We start from the raw sequence: 11765 nt of genomic DNA, 5'->3' as shown, positions 1-11765 counted from the left end.
ACAATCTGTCTGGATATCCAACCATCATCTGCGTCAAACTAGCATGTTCAATTCATTTCAGAATACGGGGTATAACCCCAATTATGGTTTACCCAATCAACAACAACAGCAACAACCACTCTACACTCAACCAACTGGATTTGCACAACCTAATTTGTATGCATCAAGCCAACCTACTGGGTATGTTCAAACACAGCCAACGGGATTTCAAGGAGCTCCCACTGTCGTGGAAAATCATGATTTGAAAATCCCGCCTTTCCGTTTATCTTTTATTACTGTAGATGATCAAAAGAAGTTTGAGCATCTATTCAGAACAGCTGTTCCTCGTGGAGAACAAGCAATCAGTGGTGATTCTGCCAGTACCATTTTGATGAGATCAGGCTTGAGTCCAGTCACTTTGGCAGAAATTTGGACCCTATCTGATGTTGATAAAACCGGATCCTTGCTTTTCCCGGAATTCGCATTGAGTTTGCACTTATGTAATATGGCTAAACGTGGAGAACCTCTTCCTGGGCTTCTTCCTGAAAAGTGGCTTAATGAAGTGAAGAGCTTTATGGATGCAATCAACTTCAGTATCCCTGATGATCCCAACAAGATACTTGCCAATACTCCGTTTGCAAAGAAAGATGACTGGATGTATAATCAGCCGCCCGTGAATACACAAGCAACTGGATTCAATCAACCCCCAACTTCATTTGCCCCTCAAGCTACTGGATACGGTCAATCTGCAAATGCATTTGCGCCACAAGCCACTGGGTTCAACCAACAACCCCAGGCCACATCTTTCAATCAACAGCCTCAAAACAATTGGATCGCTCCCCAGATTACCGGATACAACCAACAGTCCCAACCATCAACAACTTTTGGAGGGGGCGCACCAGGTGAGTTTGTTCCGTTAAAACCTCAGCAGACTGCTGGTTTAGTCCAAAAAACTGGACCGCTTCAAGCGCAAGGAACTGGGTTCAACCAACTTTCTCAGCAGCGTACTGGAGGACTTGTCCCCCAAACAACTGGAGGATTGGCCCCACAAACCACTGGGTTCCAACAACAGAATCAAACTGGTGGCATGACTCTGTTTAATCAACAGCCTACTGGAGGATTCAACACTATCGGCTTACAACCTCAAAGAACTGGTCCATTACAAGCAAATAGAACTGGACCAGTACCATTGCCATCTCAACCAACTGGTCCTTTGCAACAACAGCCAACGGGTGCATTACAACCCCAGTCAACTGGATTCTTGCAACAACAACCTACTGGCTACTTGCAAACACAACCAACTGGAAGACCTGGTGAATGGGGGTTTGTCAATATGCCAATCGGTGGCTATTCTGGCTTAAACACAATGCACAAAGTCTTTCAACCAAATACTACTCAAAACTATCAGGATTTGAATAAGGCAATGAACAACAACGCCGCTAGTAATGTCACATGGGCCATTACCAAACAAGAGAAACAAATTTATGACAACTTGTTTCAAGCATGGGATACAGGCAGAAAAGGATATGTGGACTCCAGTGTTGCTTTAAATGTGTTTACTAAATCAGGATTGAGTAGACTGGATTTAGAAACAATCTGGACCTTAGCGGACACCGATGATGCGGGTAAATTAAACAAGAATCAGTTTGCAGTGGCCATGCATTTGATTTATAGAAGATTGAATGGGTTGGAGATTCCTCTTAGACTACCACCAGAGTTGATTCCCCCAGCTGATAGAACTTTTAGAGACACTATGGACAACTTGAAAAACTCATTAAAGAATAATGGAGGTATCAAGTCAGCAAAGAATTATAAACCACAAACAAAAGTGGATGGTGCAAGATTTAAAAATGATGATGACATTGTTGGCTATGTCTCTCGTGCCCGCCACAAGAGTAGAGATCTGGCATCGCCAGCTTTGTCTAATAAAAAGGACTCTGATCTTACTATAGATCAATTAAAGAAATCCATCAAAGAGAAGAAGATCTTGTTAGATGCTTTGGATGTCGAAGATGAAGAGAAACAGCGCAACGACACCAGCGTAATTGACAAGTTAAAGAGCCAAATTTTTGATTTACAAACCAAGATTACAACTCAGGCTCCAAATAATAACAAGAACGTGTTACTTCAAAGATTGAACCAATTAACGAGAGATAAGATTCCCAAATTAATATCAAATATTAACAAGGTGAATCAAGAGATTTCCGAAAAAAGTATTGAGTTGGCCAAACTTAAATTGAAACAAGAAGACCCATCATGGGACGACAAGAGTGTTGATCTCAACAGCATCGCTAATGATAAAGGTAAAGTTGATTTGAAACAAAAAATGGCTTTACTTACTGGTAAAGGTGGTAGTGGAGGTGCAGATTACAAGTTCAAGGATGCTGTCCAAAAGTCAAAAGCTGACTTGAAAGGACAATCAGATATGGTAAAAGACATTGAGACGGGAATCAAGACTATGGACGATGAATGTGTTTCCAAACTCAAAAGCTCAGCCAGGGTCGAGGTTGGGTATGAGAAATGGGAAAAGGGATTTGGAATTAGTCAGACTGTTGCTTCGTTTGTTAGAGAATTGCAGAGATATCAAGACAATGCAACAGCGAAAGCCACTGCTGTGTCTGCTCCCCAAGTAAACAGCTTCGGAACACGATCACAACCAGAGCAAGTTTCTGTGCAGAAAGATTCAGTCAAGACTCCATCGGCTGCACCAGTAGCTAACTACTCAACGCCAGAAGAAAGAGCTGCTTACATCAAAGCAGAAGCGGAGAAAAGAATGGCTGCTAGACTTGAAAAACTTGGAATTAGTCGTAACAAAAATCACGGAAGAAAATCTACTGAAAAGCTGGCTCCTTCAGCTGTCCAATCCCAGCAAAATCATGAACAAAAGGCTCTGACACAAGAGAAAGTTAAGAATAATAATGTGTCACCACTTGTGAAACAAAAGACAGGTGTACCAGAGGTGCCACATGTTAATGACTCTTCACAGCCTACTGCACAAAAGGTAGTGGAAAAGCCGAGGGAGAGCTTCATCCAACTGCCTCAACCATCTCCGCCAGCTCAGCCCGAACCTCCCAAAGTAGCAATTCCTTCGCAACCAGCCAGTAACGAATCAGAAAAGACACCTTTGAATGCAGAGTCTGTAATCAAATCTCAAGTTCCGGTCACTCAAAGTTTCAATGAATCGTTGAATACACCAGAAGGGCCTGAAATAAATAAAGATAATACTGCCACCTCCCAATCGGGCTTTGATAAAACTGCTCAAGAATCATTGAAACCAAAACAAGAAGCTGCTGTTGAGATACTGAAGAATGCTGCTGGTCGATCAGACGAGAAGTACAAGGAGACTGAAGTGAAACCACAGGCTGTTGCTCTCCCTGAAGCTCGCACTCAAACTGAGCAGCCTAAGCCTCCCAGACATGATAACAATCCTTTCTTCAAAAAGCAGTTTCAACAGGTTAACACTGAAAAGGCGAACATGCAAAGAAATTTCCAACGAGGTATTCTGAATGATAATAGCTGGAGCGATTCCGAAGAAGAAGATTCTGATGATGATACACCAAATAGAGCAGATGCTCTCAAGTTGGCTAATTCGTTATTTGGTGGTATGGCACCACTGTCAACTCCTACGTCGGAGTCTTTAAACGCTCCAAATCAAGAAAGTAAATTGAACGATGTGTCTGAACCACAAGCTGAGCCCGAGCCAGTCACGACTATACCAGTGTCAAATACGGAAAACTTGGAGGATTCATCAACTGGATCTAGTGGTCCCGGATGGAATACTGCAGAATCATCTCCAAGTAGTCAACCTTTTACAGGTGACCGTGAAACTGAATCGATTCCACCCCTCCCTTCGGATGATTCAATTTCTCCTCCACCTCCACTGGGTTCGATTTCACAAATACCACCGCCACCACCTCCAGCTGAATCAATCCCACCTGTGCCGTTGTTTGAGGCTTATGGAGCACAACAATCAAATGATGCTACGTCTAGTGCGCCACCGCTTCCTGCCGAAGTAGCACCTCCCCTTCCATCATCTGGCTCCATTCCACCTCCGTCGCCAGCTCCACCAGCTCCGCCAGCTCCTGCGCCACCAGCTCCTCCGGCACCCACTTTTGGTGCCCCGGAAGCTCCCCCTCCTCCCCCACCTCCTGCAACCGCGCCTAATGCACCTGTTGGTGTTGAAGCGCCATCCACACCTGATGTCGGAGCCTTGTTGAGTCAAATCACGGGAGGAAAGTCATTGAGAAAGGTTGAAACTAAAGAATCAAGTGGTGCTACAGTTGGAAGAGTTTTATAGATGTTTGCTCTTTTATAGTTGTGAAAAGAAGGTTATATTGTTATCTCAACTCTTTGTGTTGACTCACCGATTCAGAAGGTGTGGGTACGTATATACGGAACCAGTGAAACCTCTTCGCGATGCAGATTCAAAGAGTGTACTTGAAAGTTTGCCGGAGGGCATTTCTCGCCCTTACTTATGGGTAACACATGGAAGAGTCTATTGACAGTAGAAACTACTTTTAATTTAATCCTTGGACGTTTTCACTCCGACATATGCTTATAAATTTGAAACAGTGCTATACTGTAAATTCTAATAAAATGAGGCTTTCTTCTTCACCCATCAAGTTACTTTGAAATAATAACAAAAGACACCATCCTTTCTATTACTTACAATGTGCCTGCATGAGACGTTCTAGAATTCGGTCAATGCACGGGAAAATAGAATCTGTAAACGCGATTAAATGCATTGTTTAAATATAGATTAGTAAATAGATGGACGATCTGCAAAGATCTACATCAGTCACCAAAAAAGACACAAACAATATAAATTTGTACTCGGTTCTCTTTCAGTCTTACATCCAAATTCAATGTTTGAAATCTACAATGAATAAGCCTCCAGCTTTAAAGATGAATCCAACAATGGTATATAAACGAATTCTTAGGAAGCAATCACTTTATTTGCTATCGGCGACCTTAATTGCACTTCTGATATTCCAAATATTCCTACTTTTTAGAAATGACGACCTCGCCAGGATTATCAAGAATGAGGTTATCATTCCAAAGGACTTGTTCAAAAATGAAAAGGAGTTGGGCAAGTTTGTTAAATTGAATGAGGATTATTTAAGGTACCATCTCCTGGGGTCAACCGAATTCAATCAAGCTATTGACATCGATCCAGGTAAAGAGCTTCACAGACTAAAGTACACTCAATACGACTTTACTGCATTCAGCTTAGCTGAAAATATAAACTTGGATCTACAACAGTGTAACAAGTTGCAATTGAACTCGCTGGTAATGATAAGCAAAGCAGTGCATATGAAGACCCCCTTGCATGACGTACTACAGAATATCCTCAATGACATTGAATCAGGTGAGAATCCATACTTGGCAGGATTAAAGAAAATCATACTTCCAGAATTAAGACTACAGTTGGATCTTGACGTAGTGGATAAGTTTTGGTTTCGTTTAGCGGGAAGTTCAGTTTGGTTGAAGGATTATGGAGTTCACTATATGGTATCCCGCATAATGTATAGTCCAAAGGGGACTAGAAACTCGCCACTAGTTTCATTGTCTTATGCGCAATTGTATGACGAAAATTGGAATGAGTTGGTGGGTACTCGATTGTTAGTTCCCAGAGCTCGCAACTCGCCGAGTAGTGAACAACATATACTAAACTTTCCACAAGTTGTACCTATTCCTTTCTGGCAGGACCCAGAGATTAATGAAGATCAATACTATGGACCTGAAGATCCCCGGTTGATCTTAATCAAGAACGAAGGAGGATACGATGAGCCATTGATTTTGTACAATTCGTATAATTGCAAGATGGATACCTATGATGATGACGAAGATGAAAAACTAGTCACCACACAAAGATGCTACCGTGCGATGTCAGCTTGTTGGCCATGGCAATTTGACGAACGAAAATATAGCAAAACTGTTGAGCTTAAACTTGAAAATTATAGATTAAGAACTCAAAAAAACTGGACACCGTTCACAAGCCACCTTGATCGTCAAGTTGACGGATACGACTCTCATATCTATTTTGTTTTCAGATGGGCAAATTTGGATATCTTAAAATGTGATTTGCAAGGCGCGTGTACTTATGACTACAGGTTTAATACACTGTTGTCACCTAAAAACCAAGTCGGCCCATTTAGAGGAGGGACTCAATTAATAAACTTGAATGACTTGGCCACTGTCAAAGACAACAAAGAGGTGTGGGCTGGTTTTGCCAGAGCTCACATCAATGACTGCGGATGTGGAAGCTCAATGTACCGGCCGAACTTGGTGGTGATAGTGAAGGAAAGAAAGGACTCTCGGAACCATTACAAGGTGACCCATATATCCTCCTCACTATCCTTCGATATGTATGTCCCAGGATGGGATTTGTTGTATCCAGAAAACTCATGCTTGAGATCAAGTGTCTTGATTCCAAATGGGATCTCACAGTGGGTCACCGATAAGGACTCTACGGGTGCTATAGTTGAGGACTACTTGACCTTGACGTTATCGGTTAGTGATTACACTGTACACAGGGTGAATGTTAAGGGATTGCTCAAAGAATTGATAAAATGGGGGGTTCTAGACTATGATGTTATGGCAAATACGCATCACTCTAATGACAATCTTGTATGTGCTTTGCAGTCATCGTTCGAATTCTGTACTAAGTACGGTCTCGAACATCAATTAAAGAAGATAAAAGCTCTTCCAAGAGATGCCGACGGAATGGTTATAGATCCTAAAAAAGCCGAGTACTTCAACTATGCTCAGAGATATGGTTTACGAGGTGTTCAATAAGTGAATACAAATTGCTGGCAAAAATTTCACTTCATTTTTGTTTGTATACTCTAGTCTAGAACAATGTGAAACAATCAGACATTTTGTAAATCGACGTCTATTATTCGTTGTTTGCTTGTTTCTCCTTCATTTCGTTATAGTATTGTACCAAATGTTGCTCACTTTTCAAAGTTTCTTCTCTAAAGAGGACTCTAATATCAGGGACGTTTGTTTTTTCTATGTCATTACCCTCGACCCCGCCTTTCATATAGTTTTTACCCAACCAATGCTTTTTGATTGTCGCTTCCCAGCCACTTTGTAAACAGGAGTTTTTCGCTAATTCACACATGTCAACTCCTGACAATTTGTAAATTTGTGCTGCTACTGAATATTCCTCAATCAAGGGCTCCTTTGTATATGAGAATTGTAACGGATCATCTGTTGACAAGGAGACATTCATCCCCTTTTGGAAAAAATTGTAAAAAGGATTCTTGTCATAAGTGAGGAATAACGCATTGTTGGACAAAGGTGACATGGCAAGTCCAACTTGGTCAAGGTAATACAAGTATTGTATGAATGGGAGTTTTCTCAACAATATACCGTGCGATATTCCATAAGATGTTAAAAAGGCACTAATTAAATGATGAGGATCACCCGCTTCACCACAATGAGGTCTCAAAACGAATGTGTTGAAATTATTCTTCAATCGTAAATGGTTCAAATTGGCAATGTTAGCATACAAATAGTATATGTAGTAGGAGTAAGGAGGGTTGGATGTAAAGTTCCATTCCATCGCAGAAGGGTATTTATGTGGTGGCAACGGTTTGTCCGCCTTTGACTCATCATCAACAGAGTCAAACCCAACTACTCTTTGCAAAAAGATATATAATTTGGGATGCGATTTCGGATTTCTTGAAACCTCAAATAATGGTTCAAATAGATTCTTGACAATATCCAAAAATGAACGAATATTTCCATTCTTTTTGTAGATGTCATACAATCTAGGAACTTGAATAAGCCATCTGACATTGTGACTAAACAATTTATTATCAATCACCCACGAAGCCACCTTGTCCCATTCATGAATAGACCTACCGTATATTGAGATCCTAAGCTCGTTCATTTGGTACTTGGAGTTCTCCAAATCCTCCATAACTTGTTTGGTAAGTTCTGCCAAATACCTTCCGTCGATAAAGTTGTCAGTTTTCAAAAAGATTTCCCTCAATCTCGACTCCCCAATTGGGTTATACTTTAAGTTGAACTTGTCAAATCTATGGAAAGTATCTGTATGTGCATGCATATCCAATGTATCAATTGACAAATCGTATCCTGACAATTTCAACGATTGAAAAACCTCAGCCAACGTCAAAATCTTGCCATCACGGAATATTACTGGTTCATCTGGCTCAGTTTTCAATTTATATTTAATGAAACGAAGCAAGTGTTTTTGATTCATACATGCCGAATGATGAATATGTGTATCAACCTTCCTTACATTGTAGAAATCACGATGAGGATTTGCTTTTGATTGTTTTGTCTCTTCAAACTCATTCAACAAGTAATACATGTTCCATTTGGCTTCTAGATATTGCAATCTTTTGAACGAAAAGGATTTCGTTGGCCCATCGGATGAAATGTTACCAATAAAAGCTAGATCATTGTAATACTCGTGCAAGTTTGGTACCTGGACAAGCTTCTCGTTATTCGAATCATCAAACACCTCATACACCCCCTCTTCATTTAATACAAAATAATAATCAGTTGCACCCAAGTCAGGAATGTCACATTTGCTGAAGTCGAACTCTTCACCCTCATCTGGAGTTGTCCTCACCTGGTTGAATTTGTTCTTTGATTTGTAAGTTGGTTTGGGAGGTGCGGGATAGATTTTCCAGTCCAGTTGATTTTTAGGGTTCAACAGCTCTGGTGTTTGTAATGAAATATTCAAGTATTTGTGGCGAAGATCCAAACAATGCTTTACATCCAGATAAAACTGGATAAGCTCACTAGAAGGCACTTCCTCGGGTAAAGCGTTAGTTCCAAATATGTAATCATTGTTTGTAGCTACATGCGGTGCTTGAGATGGAGGTGGATGTAAATTGTGTGGCATATCGATAACGGAGGATCTTCTCCTAAGGTTTGCGCCTCCTGGTGGTGATGGCTTTGACCCCAGATTCCCATGCAATGCCTCAAATGTTTTAACCTTTAAATCATGATCTTTCATGAATCTATCTTGAGATGAAGAGTAGTGAGCAGATTTAATGGATTTTGACAAATCCTCATCATCACTATCGCCATCATATTCGTGTGAGTAATCTTCACCTTGCTCTTCAGGAAACGAGGTACACAGTAAGTCCCTCATCTGCTGGCTCAAGTTAGATTGGGTGCCCATTGAGTTTTGTTGGATATGTTTTACCGGACTACTCTCGATCTGATTACAAACAAAATATTATTTTCGTTTGCTGCAACATTTGTCCGGTGATAATACAGTGTTTTTATTTTTATTTCATACTAGTACGCCTAAATTTTTTATATCAAGGTGAAACAATTAATTCATACCAGTGCGACTCAGTCGACCAAGCAATGATTTTCCGTAGAGTTTAATGCATAGATATGGTATGAAAAATTAGGTCGATGTGGTATGAACTTTTATGACGCACTAGTATGAAGAAAAATTAAAAACACTGTAAAAGCAATCGAGATCTACATTGACATATCACAATTAACAAAATTTCTAAAATAAATTAATAACTATACTTTGTAAATCGAAAAGGTATATTTTATAGAAATGAAAGAAACGAAAATAAATTTGAACATGAATGATGCCCTTAAGAGTCCTCCTCACGCTGCAGTTTAAGTATGCTCATTACAAAACAAACGCTGACAAACCAATTGCAGCAAGAGCAACACTGACCAAATTCAATGATGCGGAAGACCCAGCATTTGCGGCATCAATAGTAGCAACTGTTGAAGCGTTAGAATTGATAGTAGATTGTGAAACAATACTGATAAAGCTTGAGGTAACCTCCTCGTCTCTAGCATAAAGTCTTTCATAAACTTCTCTCTTGGAAATTCCCAAATATGAACCGATCTGACTGATTACTTGACGAACATCTCTGAGAAGAGCAGCTTTCAAGTCATCATCGTTAAGTGCTCTAGAGATAAGGTCTGGGATCAATCCAGAGTTTTGAATGGCAGCGATCAATGGACTCAGAGTGTCAAAGTCAAATGTAGCTGGTGTAAGACTGGCCAAGACATCTCTGATAATCAATACAACAGATCCTTCAAATTGACTATCCGTGAGCAAGTAGTTGATAGTTTCATTGATCAAGTTGGATTGGGCAATAGCTGTGAAAATAGTGGTTAACAAATCTTCAACACCATTTCTCTTTGCCAATTCACTAGCCAAAACAGCTTCATCATATTCTTCAGCTCTCTTTTGTGCAATGATTTCTAAGACTTCATCAAAAGTATCTCTCTTTTTAGCAGAACCACCGAGGGCAGAAGCAACTGCAGTGAGTGAAGCATAGTTGACAGAAGTTTGACCTTGTCCGATTTGAGAAGTTGGAACAGATTGAAATGCTGGCCCAGTCAATGTGGCCAAGTCGTATGATGTGGCTTGTGATTGACCCTGGTTAGTTGTTCTGGTGACACTGGTGGCGGTATTGGTGTTTTCACCAGCTGCTTGGGAAATCAATTGGTTAATCGAATTAACATCGACAGAACTGTAGCTAGAAGCTTGGTTGTCCCCCCCAGAGCCTTGGGTGTTTGCAGCTGCAGTACTACCTGAATCACCACTACCACCAAGCGGGTTGGAAACAACCAAAGTAGGTTCGGCTGCTCCGCCAGTGTTGCTACCTCCATTTGAGTTGGTCTGTAATGTGACTGTTGCACTTCCACCTACTAAGAATTGGCTGATGAGGGCACCAAAGTCAATTCCACTAAGTGTTTGTTCAATAACTCTGAAAACAAGTGGCAAGGTGTTTTCATTTTCAACTAAGTCGGCAATGATTGTATACAACAAACCGGAATCTTTCAAAGCAACAAACAAAGGTTCTGGATCAACACCACTATTGACGACACTAACCACAGCTTCGTAAGCAAGGTGTCTAGTCTCATTGTTTGAGACGACAAAACCAATAAGGATAGGAACCAAGTTTGTACGACCAAGGAAATTCAAAATGTTCTCCAAATATTGAATGTTGTTGTTTTCAGTTAACAAACCATTAATCCATTCAGCAATTCCGTCAAAATCAATGTCATCGATGATAGCAGTGAAGTTAATGTTTGAAAGAAGACCACTGACAATATCAGAGAGGTCTCTTTGTTCCAATTGATAAGCTTGAATGATACTATCTCCCATTTCTCTAGTTTCAAGCTTCACAGTCAATTGTCCGGAGACTGGTGCAACGGGTTGTGCTGTCACAAAAGAAACAAGCGACAAGGTCGACGCCAAAATAGTTGAAAACTTCATCTTTTGATATCCTGCTGATAACGAGTGTAAAATTAATGAAGCAGCAATTTGGGAGAAGAAAGCAGATCTTACAGTGAAGAGTGAAAACTGGGCGCCTGAAAGGTATTTATATGAAACCAGTCACATGCACAAGAGATGTCTTTTCGACTATTTAGCGTGTGTGTTGTGGCTTAAACAATGAGAAGATCGTACCCATTACTCAAGGTGGAAAATCCCCTTTCCTTGCTGCCTATTAATCTCTATCGTGGATGCAAAAATTATTTCCCAGTTGAGAAAAGAAGTGATTAAGTAAAGGTGCAGATCTATTTAATTTTGAGCTAAACAAAGGTAGTGCAATAATACACAAAACAAATTTATGTTCAAAGTATCAAACTTCTTTTCCTAATTAGGAAATGTTCATATTTTATAACAATAATACGTTTAAATTTTTGTTGGCGAATGCTTTCGCAGCTAAAAACCGGAATACAATACCCCAAAACCACAATTTGCTGCCAATTATAAATACGCAATTGCAACAACTGCTAGGTTATTTCAACTC

General features: G+C 40.3%; 4 protein-coding genes across 4 annotated transcripts; 2 read left to right on the top strand and 2 right to left on the bottom strand. All coding sequences in view use genetic code 12, as the record gives it.

The window, feature by feature from the left end:
- Nucleotides 1-43: 43 nt before the first annotated feature.
- Nucleotides 44-4276, top strand: CORT_0A11230 (Pan1 protein; the record flags this gene model as incomplete). The annotated part of the gene is made up of 1 exon (XM_003866898.1): nt 44-4276. The coding sequence occupies one exon, from the start codon at nt 44-46 to the stop codon at nt 4274-4276; it is 4233 nt and encodes a 1410-aa protein (XP_003866946.1).
- A 473-nt stretch (nt 4277-4749) lies between these two features.
- On the top strand, nt 4750-6777 carry CORT_0A11220 (Bmt8 beta-mannosyltransferase; the record flags this gene model as incomplete). The annotated part of the gene is made up of 1 exon (XM_003866897.1): nt 4750-6777. The coding sequence occupies one exon, from the start codon at nt 4750-4752 to the stop codon at nt 6775-6777; it is 2028 nt and encodes a 675-aa protein (XP_003866945.1).
- A 100-nt stretch (nt 6778-6877) lies between these two features.
- CORT_0A11210 (AMP deaminase) lies at nt 6878-9145 on the bottom strand (the record flags this gene model as incomplete). The annotated part of the gene is made up of 1 exon (XM_003866896.1): nt 6878-9145. The coding sequence occupies one exon, from the start codon at nt 9143-9145 to the stop codon at nt 6878-6880; it is 2268 nt and encodes a 755-aa protein (XP_003866944.1).
- Nucleotides 9146-9619: 474 nt separating this feature from the next.
- On the bottom strand, nt 9620-11227 carry CORT_0A11200 (Pga17 GPI-anchored protein; the record flags this gene model as incomplete). The annotated part of the gene is made up of 1 exon (XM_003866895.1): nt 9620-11227. The coding sequence occupies one exon, from the start codon at nt 11225-11227 to the stop codon at nt 9620-9622; it is 1608 nt and encodes a 535-aa protein (XP_003866943.1).
- Between the last annotated feature and the right edge of the window lie 538 nt (nt 11228-11765).

This window comes from Candida orthopsilosis (genome assembly GCF_000315875.1).
Source record: "Candida orthopsilosis Co 90-125, chromosome 1 draft sequence".
NCBI classification, from domain to species: Eukaryota; Fungi; Ascomycota; class Pichiomycetes; order Serinales; family Debaryomycetaceae; genus Lodderomyces; species Lodderomyces orthopsilosis.
Note: the sequence above shows the minus strand (reverse complement) of the source record. Positions and strands in the feature narration are given on the sequence as shown.